Below are 18,333 nucleotides of genomic sequence, written 5' to 3' on the forward strand. Positions count from 1 at the left end.
GGTAAAAAAAATGTAGCTTTAATCTCTCACTGTACATTTTCCCTTTTTTTTCTTTTATGGCTTTTATGTTTCATGTCATGTTTAGAAAATTCTTCTCTACTCTGAGATGATAAAATAACTCAAAATTTTTTCTGCTACTTTAGAGGTATTATTTTTTAAGTTTAAAAGCACAAGTCTTACCTCCCTCATTCCAGATATTCTTATTCAGCTAGGCTCATTCTAGCCTCTTAGCTGATAGTGAACTTACTGTTAACTAAAACCATAAGTTTTTTCATAGGTGCAGTTAAGCTCTCTCTTCCCCATTCTGTATCTATGCATACACATTTATATCTATGGTAGAAGCAGAGGTGAGGGATTTATTTCCTGCAAATACTCCAAAAAGCAGTTGCTCCCAAACCAAATTAAGGCAAAAAAACCAAGTTGAGATCACTTACTTTTGCACCGTCTTCCATCCTCAGCTAGAATAAATCCCTTTGAGCATTTGCAGATGTAAGAACTGCCACGATTAACACAAATGTGTTCACAGCCGTGGTGGGTTGATTTGCAGACATCCTTCCCTGAGGGTAATGAAGGAAGTTAAGCAACCTCATCAATGTAGAAATGAGCTGGATTGAACAGTCATGTCAGGACAGATCATAGAAATAATCCATTTTAAAAAATCTCTATTCAAACTTCCTCTATAACATCCCCCCTTTCAGTCTAATACTCAGGATAGGGCATGGTAAAGGAAACCTCTCAGAAAGCTCTAGCTCCCATGAAACTGCGTGGTCAGATGGGTGATCACGTGTCCTGGATTTATTGTTAATTTTTAGAATTGTTCCATGTGCTTTGAGTTTTGGTTTTCCCAAGCTACTGAATTTTCCCCATAGACATCCCAAACGCTTCAGTTTTAATTGTCTGATGAACATTTCTCATGTCTGAGATACTTTAAACTCTCCAGAGTAGTTACAGCCTTTTAATCTTCACAACATCCTGTGGAAAGAGGAGGGCAGGGATAATTATACCCAAGGTATAAATGAAGAAACGAAGTTTCACAGAGTTGCCCAAGGTCGTACAACCAGTTGATGACACAGCTGAAGCAGGATGTGTCCTGAGTAGTCCTCCTCCACGGCATGAAAGCCTTTGGCTCTCTGGTTCTTTTCGGTCATTAGCTCCCTAAAAGGAGAAGCTTCCTACAAAATTGGAATCAGTGACTACAGATCCCTCTGGAAGTGGGAATGGTGGGATTTGATTTAGCAATCAAATTTCACAGGAAGAAGTTGTGCCTTGTGTACAATTGTGTACAAATAGCTCAACTTATTGAGGAAAAAATACATTGAATAAAGAAATGATGCACACGTGTGCCCATGCTTACAGAAAGAGAAGCATGAACAAATGGCTCAGGCAGACATAATGGGCAGAACTGCAGCCATGGGCTCCGTAGAAGGACACCCCCTTGTGAAGGCAAAACATAGGCTAGTGTAGGGAGCCCTGCAGAGTCAGGCCACGGACCCACAGGCATCCCAGGAATCGGTTTTTCAGACAGAACTTCTCACTAACAGTAGAAGCCCCTCTTCCTGGCAGAAGAATGAGGAATGAGCTCTCCCCAACCCCACTAAGGTTGACCTGTGGAGGCCCCCAGTTATTTCGGGTATCCATGAGGATATTCCCCCAAATCAACCTCAAGAGCGATTGAATTTCTTTTTTTTAACTAAAAAAAAAGAACATTCTGCCCACCGGAGCAGAGTATCACAAAAGCAAGTAGACAGTGTCAAGATCACCCAAAGTAGGGATTAACAGCTCAGAATGTCACAGTGGAGGAAAAATCCCCACCCTGTTCTTGTCTACTGCCCACCTCACTGAGCTCGGCCAACCCTGTCTCTTCTGTTGGGGGCTGTGATGGTTAACTTGATGTGTCAGCTTGTCTAGGCTATGGTGCCCAGTTGTTGCGTCAAACACCAGTCTAGATGTTGCTGTGAAGGTATTTTTTTTAGATGAGATTAACATTTAAATCAGGAGACTTTGAGTAAAGCAGATTATCCTCCATATTGTGGGTGGGCCTTATCTTGAAGACCTTTAGAGAAAAAAAAGACTGAATTCCCCAAAAGGAAGAGGGAATTCTGCTTCCAGACTGCCTTTGGATTACAGCTGCAACATCGGTTCTTCCCTGGGTCTCCAGCCTGCCAGCCTGCCCTACAGATTCCCTGTCTATTTATCGATCTACACACACACACACACACACACACACATTTTACTGGTTGTCTGGAGAACCCTGACCAATATACCTTCTAAGTAAACTCTCAGAAAATCTGTTTTGAGTGACCTACAGAAGCAAATGATAGAATGGATAAACAAGACTCACAGAAAATCCTTTCGGCCCTTCTCGCACCTTCTGCCCTTACTTATAAGGTTTTCCAAGAAGAAATAGCACTATAACTGTTCTTTGATCCTTATAGAGATTGCTGGCAGAGATTCTAATCCCATCCAATGGCTAGCCAGGCACCGTGCTAGGCTCTGAGCACCCACACAACTCTTGCGGAAAGGGCCTATAGCTGGGAGAAAGTGAAAAGCAGCGAAAAGCCTGACAACTCAGGATCTTGACTGAGAAATTCTTGAAGAACTAAGGGTCTATTGTACTGATCACTAGCACAACAGTTTCAGAGCACCCAAGGCAGGAACTTAACAATAGTGACACTGATTATAAAGGAAGACTTTCAGTGCTTAATGAAGTTCTCCAACTGTCCAAGACCCACAGATGGAAAAGTCCACCTCCACCTTGAAGCCACTTACTTCTGCAGTGTTTCCCGTCCTCAGCGAGTCGGAATCCCTCCAAGCACTTGCAGATGTACGACTCATCACTGTTCACACAAATGTGTTCACAGCCGTGGTCTACTGCTTGGCAGATATCTTTCCCTGTGGATAGCAGAGCAAGTTAAATGTTACCAACATCAATTTTCCCTGGGCTTCACCTGGGAATTTCCATCCATCTCAGCCCCTGGACTCCAGGGCCCCCTGAGCTCAGTGATCCGTGGGGAGGAAGGTAAAACTGAGGATGACCTTCAGCGGCTCCAATGCGGGCTCACTCTCCCAACTTCCTCACTATCACCGCCACCGTCATTCACCAGCACCTACGTCAGTGTCTCATAAATATGCAGTCCATCATCAGCTTTCTGCAGATGCAGTTTGTGATATCAGAAAGGAAACACTGTTGGTACGATTACTTAGGAGATTCAACCTCAATTTAGATTAGTGGCACTGAAATCTAATTTTGGCTTTTTCCCTGACATATGACTTTGGAGAATGACTTAACCTTACCTTTCCTTTCTGAAAAATGAGAAAAATACTTTCAGTTACCCATCTTTTCTTCACATGTGAAATATGAGTTGTTCTTTGTAAAGTACTTTTGAGAAGCTTAAGAAAAAGACGACTGATAGGGGTGGGAATCATTTGCTCAGGGTTACACACTCCCCTTTGACTATATAGAGACGTGTCTTGGCCCCATCTAAGAGGCCTTGCTTTCTGAGACGTAGAATGGCCTCACCATAAGGTGGTCTCTAAGAGGGATTTGTGCCACCAGAAACAACAACAACAATACTATTAAAGATAAAGAAACAGAGGCTCAGAGAAGTTAAGCAACTTGCCCAGCTAATAAATGGCAGAGCTAGAAGCTGATAGAATACTGGATTTCAGACTGTACATCTTTCCAGTAGAGCACACTGCCAACCTGTCGTTTCTTTCCACAGGGCATAAATGAACATCTTCAGTTGTAGCTCTGGCACTGACTTTTTTCATTTGTCCATTTGTTTGTTTTCTTTTTAATAGACTTTATTATTTAGGACAGTTTTAGATCTACAGAAGAACTGAAGATAGTACAGAGAGGTCCTATAAACCCCATACCCAGTTTCCACTATTATTAACATATTATACTAGTGTGACACGTTTGTTAACAATTAATAGACCATTACTGATACAGTAATATCAACCAAAGTCCATAGCTTATTTATATTTCCTTAGTTTTTAAGCCAAAGTCATGTTTTTCTGATCCAGGATCCCACATTACATTTAGTGGTCTTGTGGCATTGGTTTTTGAGAGTAACTGATACACAGAGATCAGGACGGTGGATTTCATGCAGAGGTCAGATACAGTAATGTGAGCCCACTCCAATAAAAACTTACTTCTGCAGGTTTTCCTATCTTCACGGAGTATATACCCTTCAAAGCACTGGCACACAAAAGAGCCTCCACTGCTTACACACGAATGTTCACAACCATGGTTCCCCAAAGCACAAGAGTCCAATTCTGACAATCCAATTGGAATTAGAGAAAGAGAAAAAGGAAATGATTCATACATTAGCTACTTATTCAATCTTATAAGACATTTCAGACACCTTAAATGAAAGCAGTACTTTATCCCACAGGGCACATTTCAAAATAGAAAGCATGTCTATGAGCAAAAATTCTTAATATATAAAGAGCACATAAAATAAAACAATATGATCATCTCCATAGGAAAAATGAACAAAAGACATGGAAAGAAAAGTTACAAGAGAGAGAAAAATGGCCTATAAATATTGGAAAATAAGTTCCACATCATTGATTATCATATAACTTTAATGTCAGCTTATCTACATATCTGCTTATGTATGCATGTAGGTGTCCTACTTTGGTCATCCATCCATCCAGTCATTCATTCATTTGTTCACTGAGTTGTGGAATATTTCATGAGTCCCTTCTCTCTGAGTCAGGTACTCTTCTAGGGTCTGGGGACATAACAATGAATAAAACCAAGTTTCTGCTTCTGTGAAGTTTACATTTGGTGGCAAGGGTGGGAGGAAAGAGGGGGCAAGACAAACAACAGACAAACAAATATATATGTTAGATGGGGAAGGTGCTATGGAGAAAAGCAGGATAAGGGGGATGGAGAGTGCCCGCTGGTTTGGGGCATAGGGAGGGCTTGTTATTTTACATGCTGCAGTCAGAGAAGGTGACGCTGAGCAGAGCCCTGAAGAAAGGGATGAGTGAATACGTAGTGTTTGGAAAGAACAGCACCCAAGGAGAACAGCATCTGCAAATGGCAGTGGTAGGAGTGGGTGTGGCACGTTTCAGGAAAGGTAAGGAGACCAGGGGGCCAGGCAAGTGATAAGCCGGGATAGACCACGTGGGAGTCACAGGCAGTGGTTGCATCTAAGTAAGAAGGGGTCACTGGATGGTTCTGAGCAGTGGAGAGACATGAACTGACTTTATTTTTAAAGGACTACTGTGCACAGAATGGGGCACAGGTAAGGCTGGAGCACGGAGAGCTGGAAGAAACCCAGTGCACTGATTCTGGTGGCCCAGACAGGCTGGTGAGAGGGGTCAGACTGTGCCTGTACTTTGAAGGTAGAGCCTACAAGCTTTGCTGATGGAGTGATATAAAGAGTTTATCTTCATATGGATATGACAGAAGAGTCACAGGTGACTCTGAGGTTACAGGACTGAGCAACTGCAGAAGGGCACTGCCGTCCACGTGGCTGGGGCAGCTTCTGCGGGAGCAGGTTTGTGAACCTGTGAAAACCAGGCTGATAGTTAAAAAACCCATTACTGAGGATAGGTGGGAAGTGATTTTTTATAAGAACCAGACATAATTCTGAGAGTCAACGCTATCGTTTCAGATCGAGGAGAATTTCTACAATGGATATGACTTGAGGTTACTAAATAAATGCTCCAAAGTGCATAATCACTTTCACAGTCTGGCACAGACCATACGCTTTTTTCTGAGACATTTTTGCAGTATTTCTTTTGGAAGGGAGTCCTGAGAACCACCCTATGCGTTAATTAAAGCAGCTGTTGTTGTTCTCATTTACCAGCTAGGGAAACTGCAGTTTGGGAAGATTAGTGGCTTGCCAACATCAAATGCTAATAAGTGATAGCACCAGATTAAACATGTAATCTTCTGATAATAAATCCCTAGCTAAATAAATGTTTTCCCTAGCTACATTGCGTTGCTATATTGTAAAGTAAGCTTCCAAACATTAAGGGAATTGTGCTTGTCTTCGTTTGGGCAGAAGTGCTGCCAAAATCGTTGTTCAGTGGCAAGGCATTATATCAACTAACAGTATAACTGCAGAGGAGAGTCAAAGCAGAGCTGTCCCTTCCTCTTTGCTCTGAACATGACTTACTTCTCTGGGCACAATCTAGACTCATTATTAATGCAGAACATCACCCGATAGCTTGGGGTAATCCCTCACATAGTGTTGAGTGGAAATGCAGTTGAGTGATCCATAATACAGACAGCTGGCTGGCTGTGGAGGCGAGCACTTTTTTCCTCACCATGAATTTATATTAAGAAGACTCCGTTTTCCAATGCAATAAAATAGCTATACATAACTCTTTCAGTCCAGTCTTGCCAAGCCATAATCCAGACAGACCCCCATGGCACACCCCTTCTTTTTTTTTTTTTTATAAAATTATTTATTTATATTTTTGGCTGCGTTGGGTCTTCGTTGCTGCACGCGGGCTTCTCTTGCTGTGGAGCACAGGCTCTAGGTGCGCGGCTTCAGTAGTTGTGGCTCGTGGGCTCTAGAGTGCAGGCTCAGTAGTTGTGGCGCACGGGCTTAGCTGCTCCGTGGGATCTTCCCGGACCAGGGCTCGAACCCGTGTCCCCTGCACTGGCAGGCGGATTCTTAACCGCTGCGCCACCACGGAAGCCCACACCCCTTGTTTCTGGAGCTTCCCCCATGCCCTGTCCTGTCCCCATAGCTCCATCTCAGGCTGCAATTTTGAAGAGTAATTGTCTCGGTGCAGGGACCCTGAAAGGTCATCGTCCCCCAGCTTCTCCCACGCCGAGCCATGGTGGTCTGAGCCTGTACGAGGCAGAGTGGCACTGCTGTCCTTTATCAGGAGCCTGCTGAGCCTGAAGCCCCTGTTCTCAGGAGGCGTATTCACTCTTGCTGCAGACTATCCCAGGAGCTCCCAGCCCAGCTTCTGAGCTCTCCTGGGCTTTTGTACTAATAGCTGTTTGGAAATTTTGTTGTGTGCATGCTTTAAAAGCATGTAGAGAGTTTGGGTTTTTAACCTTTCCCCTCCTCACCCGCTTAGAGCATGTGATCAAGAGAGAGGAGAGCTGCGGTTCTCAACCTCCGGTGAGCATCAGTCACTTGCAGAGATTATTTTAAAGGCAAAACAGGCCCATCGTTCAAGATTCAAACATATTAAGGGCGGACTTCCCCTATGGAGGGATAGCTGGCAATATCTACCCAAAGTACAAAATGTACCTTTGACCCGGCAACTTCAGTTCTGGAATTCTCTCCTGCAGATACCCTGGCACATATGAAGTGTATCAATAATTTGATATACTTTTTAAAAAAAATATTTATTTTTGGCTGCATTGGTTCTTCGTTGCTGCATGCGGGCTAGTTGCGGTGAGCGGGGGCTACTCTTCGTTGAAGTGCGCGGGCTTCTCATTGCGGTGGCTTCTCTTGTTGCGGAGCATGGGCTCTAGGCACGCAGGCTTCAGTAGTTGTGGCTCACGGGCTCAGTAGTTGTGGCTCACGGGCTCTAGAGTGCAGGCTCAGTAGTTGTGGCACACGGGCTTAGTTGCCCTGCGGCATGTGGGATCTTCCCAGACCAGGGCTCGAACCTGTGTCCCCTGCATTGGCAGGCAGATTCCTAACCACTGCGCCATCAGGGAAGCCCCGGTATACTTTCAAGTTATTCACGGCAGCATTGTTTGTAATAACGAAAAGTGGGAAACAACCCAAGTGTCCATGACTACTCAGGAGACAAGCTGAATAAATATTCTGTACAATGAGACACTTGCTCCCGACACGGCTTCCCCAAGAGTGAGTGATTCAAGAAGTGAGAGAGAGCTCCCAAGAGAGCAGCCACAGTGTCTCTGATAACGTAACTGGAGAAGTGACCTCCTTGTTATTTCCATATGCTATTGGTCACACAGAGCAACAATGAAGGAGGGACTACACGTGTGTGAATTCAGGAGATGGGGATTGCTGGGGGCCGCCCTGGAGGCTGCCCACCACCATTCCTGATGGGAAGTGGAGGTAGGGGATGGGTGGAAGGGTAAGAGTAGGAGCCAAACTTCTTAATGTACGTCTTTTCGTATTGTTCTGATTTTTAAACTATGTAAAAACCTTTTACCTACTCTAAAAATAGAATAAACTTTAAACAAAAACACTTACAAAAGTATTCCTCTTGCTCACCTTTGACACACTACAGCATTATTTTTAAAGGCTGCACCATGATTCATTTAATCAGTTTCTTTTTTTTTTTTATAAATTTATTTATTTGGCTGTGTTGGGTCTTCGTTGGTGCGAGCGGGCTTTCTCTAGTTGCGGCGAGCGGGGGCTACTCTTCGTTGCGGTGCACGGGCTTCTCATTGCGGTGGCTTCTCTTGTTGCGAAGCACAGACTCTAGGTGCACGGGCTCAGTAGTTGTGCGCACGGGCTTAGCTGCTCCGCAGCATGTGGGATCTTCCCGGACCAGGCATCAAACCTGTGTCCCCTGCATTGGCAGGGGGATTCTTAACCCCTGCGCCACCAGGGAAGTCCCCTAACCAGTTTCTTATTGGAAGGGCGTTTAGGTGGTTCCTAGGCTTTGCTATTACAAACATTATTGCAATGGATATTCGTGTGCCTGTAGTTTTGCAGACAACGTGAAAGCACGTCTGAAAGATAAACATCTAGAAGTGGAACTGCCTGCTTAAAGAGAATGAACATTTACAACTGGATACATATTTTCAAATTGTCCTCCAAGGAGGTTGCATCAATCACCGTAAGATAATCTCTATTTCTGGGGGTCCAGGGTGCCGCCTGGGCTTCTGGATGTTTTAAAAGCCCCACAGATGATTCCAGTAAACCACCAGGGGTGAGATGCTGGCACTGGACCCAGAACTTATGTTCAGAGACCTTCCCAAGTGTCCAGACGATTCTGCACCTCCACCGTCATGAACCACACGCTATCGTCTTTCTCTCGGGCTATTATTACATCGTCCACTAACGGGGTCTCCACAAACCTACTTCCGGCCCCTCCAGCCCATCCTCCCCGACTCAGCCCAAGTCCTCTTTCCAAAATGTGAATCTGCTCACATCACTCCCTCCCTCTGCCTGAGATCCTTTAATGCGTCCAAGAGTCTGGATAAGACACAGAATCGTCGGTGAGGTTCGCGGGACCTGCCCTGCTGCGTCATCTCATCCACACTCCCCCAACTCTGAGTACTTTCCTTCAGAACCTCAGTACCAAGCCAGAAGCTCTCCCCGCACAGGGCTCTGCACAGCCGTTCCTCTGCCCCTCCTTCCTCCGCCGCCTCCTCCAGATGTCTTCCCAGACCCCCCCGCATAGGGCCCAAAGCACCAGGCATCTGCCCCCTCTGGTAACATCACAGCTGTCACTGAACAGTTAGTTATGCGGTTGCTCTGGATCTGTGCCCACCTCCTCACTGAACTACGCTCCCATGGGCTCTGACCTCCAGGGCACCACGGGCTGCATCTGCCCTCCTCTCTGTGGACCTAACTTAATGCTTGGCCCACAACAGGTCCTCAGCAAATGCCTGCTGAGTACAAGGAAACATTTCCTCAGTTTTCTACTCTGAAAACCGAGGGTAACTAGATCCACCGCCCAGGGGTTTTGTGCAGGTGTTTTAAATCAGAACCCATGCGGTGGGGATGCCGGCGATCAGCTGGGCTCCCCTTTCTCTCCTATGTACCAGCCTTGCAGAACTCAATTCATATTTGTTCAGCAAAATGTCCAGTTTCTGCACACCAGGGACATTCCGGTCACTCATAATTAGAGAACTACACGTGGTAACTCCTCAACCACAGGCTCTAGCTGCCCTCCAGTCACCAAGTCTGGAAACCAGCTTGGAGTCAGCTTCTCCCCAGAGCCAAAGGTACTCCCACTACGAAAGCACTTCAGTGGTTCCCTAACAGACAAAGAGAGCCACCATCCCTGACTCACGATCATGGGGTGCCTTCAGCCTGGGGAGAATGGTGGGCACCCCGACAAGAATTCATTCATTCAGCAAGTGTTAGCAGAGCACTTACTCTGCCAGGCTCTACCCTCATTCTCAGGCTGGAAGGGACCTTGGGGATGAACTGGTCCAACTCCTTCCTTTAGAGTCCAGGAAACTGATGGCCACAGAGAGGAAGGGACTTTCGCAAGGCCCCTTACCCTGCAGAGATGATTAGTGTCAGCTGTGCTGGGGGCAGAGGCGTGATTAGATCACAAGTCTATCACCTCCATGTTCCCTGGTCCAGCTGCACATCCAGTGGTCATCCTAGCCCAGCAGGGTCAGCAGAGTCTGCTCAGATAGGCTGGTAGATCCTCAGAAGACAAACTAAAATGGTTTTCTCAAGGGAGGCTGGGTCTCTATATAGTCTAATGTAACTCTAAATGTAACCCTAAAAGAGCCCACTTCTCCAGGCTCCAGGCTCCCTCTCACATCAGTACTTAGTACTCAGTACTCAATGTTTAGTACTCAGTACTGAGTACACTCAGCTTCCTTCAGTCCACTCTCGGGACCCTGGGCTTGCATGTGCTATTTCCTGTGCCTGGGAAGACTGCTCACCTCCGTTTTAGTCCTTTCAGGCTGCTATGACAAAATACCACAGACCGAGTGGCTTATAAACGATAGAAATGTATTGCTCACAGTTCTGGAAGCTGGAAGTCTGAGATCAGGGTACCTGCATGGTTGGGTGAGAGCCCTCCTCCGGGTCACAGACTTCCTGTATTCTCACATGGTGGAAGGGGCTGGAGAGCTCTGTGGGCACGAATCCCATTCATAAGGGCCCCACCCTCATGACCTAATCACATCCCAAAGGCCCCACCTCCTAACACCATCACCTTGGGGGTTAGACTCTCAACATATGAATTTGGGGAGGACACACTCAGTCCATAACACCCTCCATCTCTGGCTAGCTCCCTCCATCAATCTCTAGGTGTTGGATCAAACATCTCTTTCTCAGGAGACTTTCTCTAGACTAGGTGAGGGTCCCCCTGCCACACGCCCCTGTGACACCTCTTCTTCCCATATCATGACTCTCATCACACAGAACGGATGATCCATCTTTAATATCCTTCCTCCCTGAGAAACTTGAAACACTGTCAGGGCAGAAACTGAACCTGCATCAACCCCAGGGATGCCCAGTGCCCAGCACAATATGACCAGCACAAAAATGCAGGTCCATGGTAAATCCTTGTGGAGACTGAGAATCAATGACCCAAGAGCTTAAGGAAGTGCCTAGACTCAAATCCAGAGACGAGCGTGAGGACAGACTTGATTGGGAACCGTCACTTAAGTGAAATGGATGAGAGGACTCAGGAGAAATCTCAGGGTGCAGGAAGAAAACATTTTCCCTCCAAGAGAAGGATCCTCTGTTTTTCACAGGTAAGGAGGCAGGTCTACACGTTAATTAATCCCTCGTCGTGAATGGGGTCTGCGATTTGTGATCAAGGTGAGCAGGAGTTTCAGGACACAGCACAGGCTTTTAGGGCCCGTGTCTAGCAGCCCCACACACTGCTACAGCCTGCACTCCTCACATCTGGATTCCACATGCACGTGACTCATGGTGACTCACGCACGTCTGCGGTGCAGCAGTCATGGGGTGATGTGTTCTGAGGTCTCACACCTCTGTGGCGATGACAAACAGCAATCCTGTGTCTGGGGCTCCACGTAGGAGGTTATTAAAACCAACTCCAACCCCAGAGGGAGAAAGCCACAGTGGCCACCTGCCAAGAGGGTAACCAAGGCCGAGAGATAGAATTACACCATTTGCTGGCTTTTTAAAATAATAAAACTAGGAGCAGCCGTTCGTTTGCTAACTCTGTGTAGGCTCTTTCTCAGAGAGAACAGAAGCAGCTGAACTGAGATGTCCTTTTTTTTTTTTTTTTTTTTTTTTTTTGCTGTACACGGGCCTCTCACTGTGTGGCCTCTCCCGTTGCGGAGCACAGGCTCCGGACGCGCAGGCTCAGCGGCCGTGGCTCACCGGCCCAGCTGCTCCGCGGCATGTGGGATCTTCCCGGACTGGGGCACGAACCCGTGTCCCCTGCATCGGCAGGTGGACTCTCAACCACTGTGCCACCAGGGAAGCCCGAGATGTACTTTTAAAGGGTATCTCACATTGGGTAAGAGATCCTGAAGTCAGGAGACCCCAGTTCTAGTCCTGACTCTGTCACTGACCCCCAGGGCCAGCTTGAGGGCACCAGTTTTCTCCCTGTGCCTGTTTCCCACAAAAGAAAGGAAAGATCTTTAAGTTTCCTTCTGTTTCGTTAAACCTCTAATGTGAATACATGAGGGTAAAGGTGGTCTTTTGCCTTCACTCTCTGTGATGGACTGAATTGTGTTTCCCCCCAAATTAATATGTTGAAGCCCTAACGCCCAATGTGCTGGTGTTTGGAGGTGGGGCCTTTGGGAGATGATTAGGGTTAGTTGAGGTCATGAGGGTGGGGCCCCCATGATGGGATTAGTGCCCTTCTAAGAAGAGACACAAGACAGCTTATTCTCTCTCTCTCTGTCATGGGAGGACACAGCAAGAAGGCATCCATCTGCAAGCCAAGAGGAGGGTTCTCACCAGAACCTAACCATACTGGCACCTTGATCTTGGACTTCCAGTCTACAGAACTGTGAGACAATACATTTCTGCTGTTTAAGCCACCCAGCCTACAGTATTTCATGATGGCAGCCTAAGCAGACTAATACACTCCTCTTGCCCTGCTCAGGGTTGCTTCTGTCCTTCAAAGTCAAGCTGGGAGGCATCAGGTTGGAAAAGGCCTTTGCATTTCACACCCACCTCTGGTGGCCAGAGTAGGAGTATACCCAACGGAAATTCCCAGTGCCCTATGCTTGTGGCTCAGATCCCCATCAGCACCCTCCACTTGCTAGAAGAAGGTAGTCCCTGGGTTCCTGAGTCTGACTCCTCCCAGGGTGGTCCATCTCTGGAGCTCCACAAGGGGGGCAGGCCTGGCCCTGGGAGTGGGTCTCCAGGCAGCAAGGCAAGGATGCTACCTCACCCCTCTCCTCAGTGTGGGGCAGTCCAGCAGTGGGAAGCAAGACCATAACAAGAGTACCTTAGGGTTTATGGCAATTGACAAGCTTCCCAATGAATGTCTCTCCCTGTGCCACACAGAGGCCCTGAGAGAGAGGCAGAAATGATCATTCCCAGTTTACATATGAACAATCAGATCCAGAGAGGTCAATTCCCTTGCCCAGCATGGGAGCTATAGGATTTAAACCCAGTCTTTGGGCTCTCAAGTTCAGTGTTCTTTCTACTCTGCCACACTGGTTCTAGATCTGAGCACAGACAGCCACAGGGTGAGGTGGGGCCACGAGAGGTCCTAGTGGAGCCTGCCTTCAGTGGGTGGAGCAGAGCTGCTCCCAGCAGGTGAGAGGGGCATGAAGTTCCCCATGGAGGGGATGCTGGCCCTGGGCTGGGTTTCGGCCAGCAGGGTGGGATAGGGACGTTGTCCTAAGTGGAGAGGGGATGGGCTGGAGGTACAGGGCTTACTCAGAGGATAGGGGAGCTGCCCCCATAAGAACTGGAAGGAGCAGGGAAGACCTGGGTGGGGCTCAGGAGGGGAGGAAGGGGTTCTCCATCACTGCCAAATCAAGGCACTCGACTGGAAACTGAGGGAGACAGTGGAGAGCCACTGAAGGCTACTGGGCAGGGGTGGACCCTGTGCCAGGTGCCACAGGATGAAAAGACTGGTGGTCTCTGTCCATTCACTCTCTCATTCACTGAACTTTATAGAGCATCTCCTGTGGGCCAGGCCTGGAACTCAGGCTGCAAACACGATCCAGTCTCTAACCTCCAGGAGCTCACAGGGCAGTGGGCTGTGTGTTCCATGCACATATAGCCTATAGAGTCTTTCCTGGTGCTGGGATGCCCTTGTACTAGGTCTATCTCAGGGAAATTTCCAGGAGGTAGAGATGGGAGGAGTCCTCTCAGCTGCAGCTTGTAGAGGAGACTCCCCCATTCCTCTCCCCACCTTACCCCCCAGTCTGTGGAACAATACTCCAAGGCAAGGAAGGTTCCTACGGGCAATCACAGCTTGGGGGCCAGGGGACCTAGAGGAAGGGAGGATGGGCGTCACTCTAGAGGCCGGAGAGCCCAAGGTGCCTGCAGGGGTGTGGGCATAACTGTGTCTACTTCCTTCCCGGGCCCTGGGAAACTGGGCGTGCTCTCCATGCTTCAGAGAACCTTCCAAAAAGCGAGTGAAGTGTTATTCAGGACACCTGCTATCAAGGCTCTAAGTGGAGGCTGCCTTTATGGAGGGTGAAGGACACCCTTAGCTCCTGAGCCAGGCCTGGCTGAACCCCAGCTGCCTCCCCATCCAGAGCCCAGCATGATTTACAAAACAGATGCGGTCACGGCATCAGGCTCTTTGTGATCTGGCGTAGAGCTGGGAAACATACATCCCAACCCCAGTTAACTACGGCCACACCGAAAACACAGCCCATTATTTCAGGACAGGGCAGCTAGACAGAATCATCCTTGGGCAGACAGAGAGTCTTCAATTAGGGGACGAGCTCAACAGATATGTATGGGTAAAGTGCATCTCTTACATACCACCATTGCCTGAGGATAGGATAATTCTAACCCATCTGATCATCTCACATTTCATATGGACACACCATATATAAATAAATACTTATCAAAATTCACTTCTAATGGCATTGTTGAACATTTACTCATGTGGATGATATCACTGTATCATTAGTTACAAACACTATAAATGAGAAAATGGGCAACATTTAAAAGCGTCAGTGGCCGTAACAGATGTGGATGTAGGGAGGGAGGAGACGGGCACGCGATTGTAAAGGAGAGGAGTAGCATTTGTTTGGAAGGGCCATGAGGATTTCGTAGAAGTCCTGCAACTATCTTATAGTCAGCTCTTGGTCCTCACAGTAATGGGGAGGACCAAAGAAAGGCATGAATAACCTAAGATGATGAGAATTAAAACAAACCAGTTAAAAAGTGTGCTTCTGGCTTTGGCATGCACTCAAAGGTAGATACAATTCGACACACCCACCCTCTTTCTGCACCCCCATACCCAGCCCGTCCCTGTGCTGGCTGTGCTGGCCATGCTGGCCAGAGCAGCGGGCTGGGAGGCAGCTGGGCAGGCAGCCACAAGCAAGCCATAAGACTCAAGACTCTATCCCAAATGGGGGAAACATTTTCTCACAGGCTGCATAGTTAGAGAGGCACACCCAGCTGTGCAATCAGCTCACCTGCCCAAGAGAACAAACGATATAAAAAGGTGGACAAGTTGTGGCCACAATTGTATCAGGGGTCAGGGAATTTGGCCCCATAACCAGAAAGACCAGCAGGACAGACACGGTACATTACAATCCTTTCCCTCCACTTGTGAACCCTTCTCTCAAAATGACTATTTTTTAATCTTTATCTAGGCCAACTTGGAAACAGGATTGCAGGGCAGAAAACACAGCATTCTTGAGTGAAGAAGAGAAGAATACCTGGGAGTCGTTTTTTTTGGTTTTTTTTTTTTAAAGTAATGGAGACAGGAATTGGGACCAGCTGCAGGGAAGTATGTACCCAGGAAACGTCACCATCTGCTGCCGGATTATCCGGATTGCGGGTGAGGTTCTCAGCAGCTTCCCCTTCTCCCAGAACTGACTTTGGAGTCACATAGCCCAGAGTTTGAACCCATCACTTAATAGCTGGTAACCTTAGGCTCTTTACTTAATCTGAGCTGCAGTTACCTCATCGGAAGATGGGGATTCCACGGGGCTGCGGCCGGACCAAGCATGTGCTCAGCCCAGAGCCCCGCCTGAAGTCCCCAGTCAGTAATGCGTCCGCATTATTATAACTCGTGCCAGCTCGAAAATGACCGCGAGGCAGACAGGAATAGGGAACAGCCGTCTCAGGGAGTGGGGAAAGGAGCTCGGGGCCGGGGAAGCAGCAGCCACCAGCGCTGAAATCTCCGGGAGAGGCCTTCACACACTTTCACCCACGAAACCGGGGTGCAGACACACCGGTGGTCCCTGTCCTCAGTGCCCCCCACTCACGATCGCTTGTGCCAAGTCCCGCTCGTCCGACCTCAGAATACTCACTGGCACAGGTCTTGCCATCACTGCGGAGCACGTGTTCCTCGGGACACTGGCAGGCGAAGGATCTGTCGGTGTTGACGCAGGAGTATTCGCAACCGTGGTCACTCAGCAAACAGTAATCCACTCCTGCAAAACCCAACAGCCCGGTGAGAGGTCCTCGAGGCTCCTGGGCTACTGAGGATAGGAATCAAGTGACAGTCGTGCTTATACCACGCCCCCACCTCCGCCCCAGGTTCTGCACCGGGGAGGCACGCAGTCCCCAGGAGACACTCCTACGATCTCCAGGGTGCCAAGAGCAGGGGACAGAGGGAGCCTGACGTCCTGTGCAGTCGTCACATTTTTCACGCCTGTTGCGAAAACTTTTGCCCTGTAAGAGAAGTGCGACGGGGACTCACGGGAGCAGGTCTTGAGGTCCTCGTTGATGACGAAGCCTTCCGAGCACTGGCACACGAAGGAGTCCCCGGTGTTGAGGCACAGCTGCGCACAGCCGTGGTCCTGCTCGGCGCAGTGATCCACCCCTGAGGCAATCACATACGAAAACAGCGTAACCGGAATAAAGACGCAGACCTGCTAGAGATCGGACTTGAGGACACGGGGAGGGGGAAGGGGAAGCTGGGACGAAGTGAGAGAGAGGCATGGCATACCAAACGTAAAACAGATAGCTAGTGGGAAGCGGCCGCATAGCACAGGGAGATCAGCTCGGTGCTTTGTGACCACCTAGAGGGGTGGGATAGGGAGGGAGGGAGGGAGGGAGACTCAAGAGGGAAGAGATATGGGAACATATGTATATGTATAACTGATTGACTTTGTTGTAAAGCAGCAACTAACACACCATTGTAAAGCAATTATACGCCAATAAAGATGTTAAAAAAAAAAAAAGTAACCAAGGGCGCTGCGCCCACCAGCGAGGGGGCATTAAAAAACAAAACCACCTCCCAGGGAGCCCCTGCTGGGCTATTTCACTTCAGAAAGAGTGATGTGGAAGGTTTCATTCTATGCTGTGCCACTGGCCTTGTTTGTCCTTCTTCACATTTCTTTGAGGAGTAACGTGCATACGACTCCTGTCATGGGTGGTCATGACAGCAGCCCTCTGTGCCAGGCCTGGGCACGCATCACCTTCAATCGCGGGGCAACGCTGAGAGCAGGCAGGTGCCTTCCCCACTGTCACAGAGAGGAGAGCCAGGCTCAGGAAAGTCGAGCTGCTGAGCCCACAGCCCGCAGCTGACAGAACAGTGCGTCAGAATGAGGGCTCCGCACCCAACTACTTGGGCTCAAACCCCACGTTCACCACTTCCCAGCCGCAGGATGCTGGGCCGTCATTTGGCCTCTCTGTCATCATCTCATGACTTGAGAAATGGGGTTGACGATTACTTTCTTAGAGGAACGTGGTGAGAGGAGTTGACTGACCTACAGCCCTCAGAACAGTAGCTGGCATACAGTAATTACTTCCTGAACGCTTATTATTACTAGTACATTGCTGGGGAGGAATTAACTGTATAGTTTCTTTACATCTGAAAATGAAAAAGCATTGTCACCCCCCATAACCAGGACACCCAGATTCAGAAAGCAAACCAAAGCCAAGGCCTGCATGCGTGGCCGATCCTGGCACCGGGACCCTGAACAGCCGGCCCCGCTAGGATAACAGACACACAGCTGTGGTGAACGGCTCCCACAAGACAGCCCTGCAGGTCGCCTCCCAGATTTCCTTGACGGAGGAAACGCACACCCGGAGACTGGAGGGACACTGGAGGCCTTGTGCAGGGCGATTGGGTGAGCCTCTCTGACTCCCACAGGGCCTGGGACTGGTGCTTTCTGGAACATTCCACCAGTGGATCTGCCTCCTGCAAACACTTGCAGGATCTCAGGAGCCAGAGGCCTGTATTCACATCTCAGTTATACCATTTACCAGTCATGTTGACCCCCGGGAAACTTAACTTTGTTGTGCCACAGTTTCCCCATCTTTAAATAGGGATAAGAGTGTCGATGCCTCATAAGGCTCCAGGGCAGGTAAAGTGAGCGAGTGCCTGGGAAGTGCTCACGGCCGTGGCTGCACAGAGCAGGTGCCTTGTAAGGGCTTCCGGTCATGACGGCCTGGGGGGCTCCCTGAGCCCCCATGGGGAAGAGGATACCATGCCTTTCTCTGGGGACCCCTGGGAAGAAATGGCTTGGTTTACAGTTTCTTGAAGCTGACTAGATGGTCCTTCTTACTAGATCCCAGAGAGGAAGGAGGCAGGTCATGGTCCCTGGGGCTCTAGGTGGGCTCATCGAGGCCATGCCACGCCTGCCCTGGGATACCT

At 48.6% G+C, this 18,333-nt stretch overlaps 1 protein-coding gene across 4 annotated transcripts in view; it reads right to left on the reverse strand.

Moving 5' to 3' along the window:
* Positions 1-18,333, reverse strand: part of MATN2 (matrilin 2) — a 155,403-nt gene that overhangs the window by 11,409 nt on the left and 125,661 nt on the right. For all 4 annotated transcript variants that reach the window (XM_067711673.1, XM_067711672.1, XM_067711671.1 and 1 more), the window contains 5 exons: positions 16,432-16,554; positions 16,040-16,162; positions 4,156-4,278; positions 2,770-2,892; positions 435-557 (listed from right to left, as the gene is read on the reverse strand). In XM_067711673.1, the coding sequence (XP_067567774.1) occupies positions 435-557; positions 2,770-2,892; positions 4,156-4,278; positions 16,040-16,162; positions 16,432-16,554 (615 nt within the window). The remainder of the gene's footprint in view (positions 1-434; positions 558-2,769; positions 2,893-4,155; positions 4,279-16,039; positions 16,163-16,431; positions 16,555-18,333) is intronic.

This window comes from Pseudorca crassidens, chromosome 17, assembly GCF_039906515.1.
Source record: "Pseudorca crassidens isolate mPseCra1 chromosome 17, mPseCra1.hap1, whole genome shotgun sequence".
Taxonomy (NCBI): Eukaryota; Metazoa; Chordata; class Mammalia; order Artiodactyla; family Delphinidae; genus Pseudorca; species Pseudorca crassidens.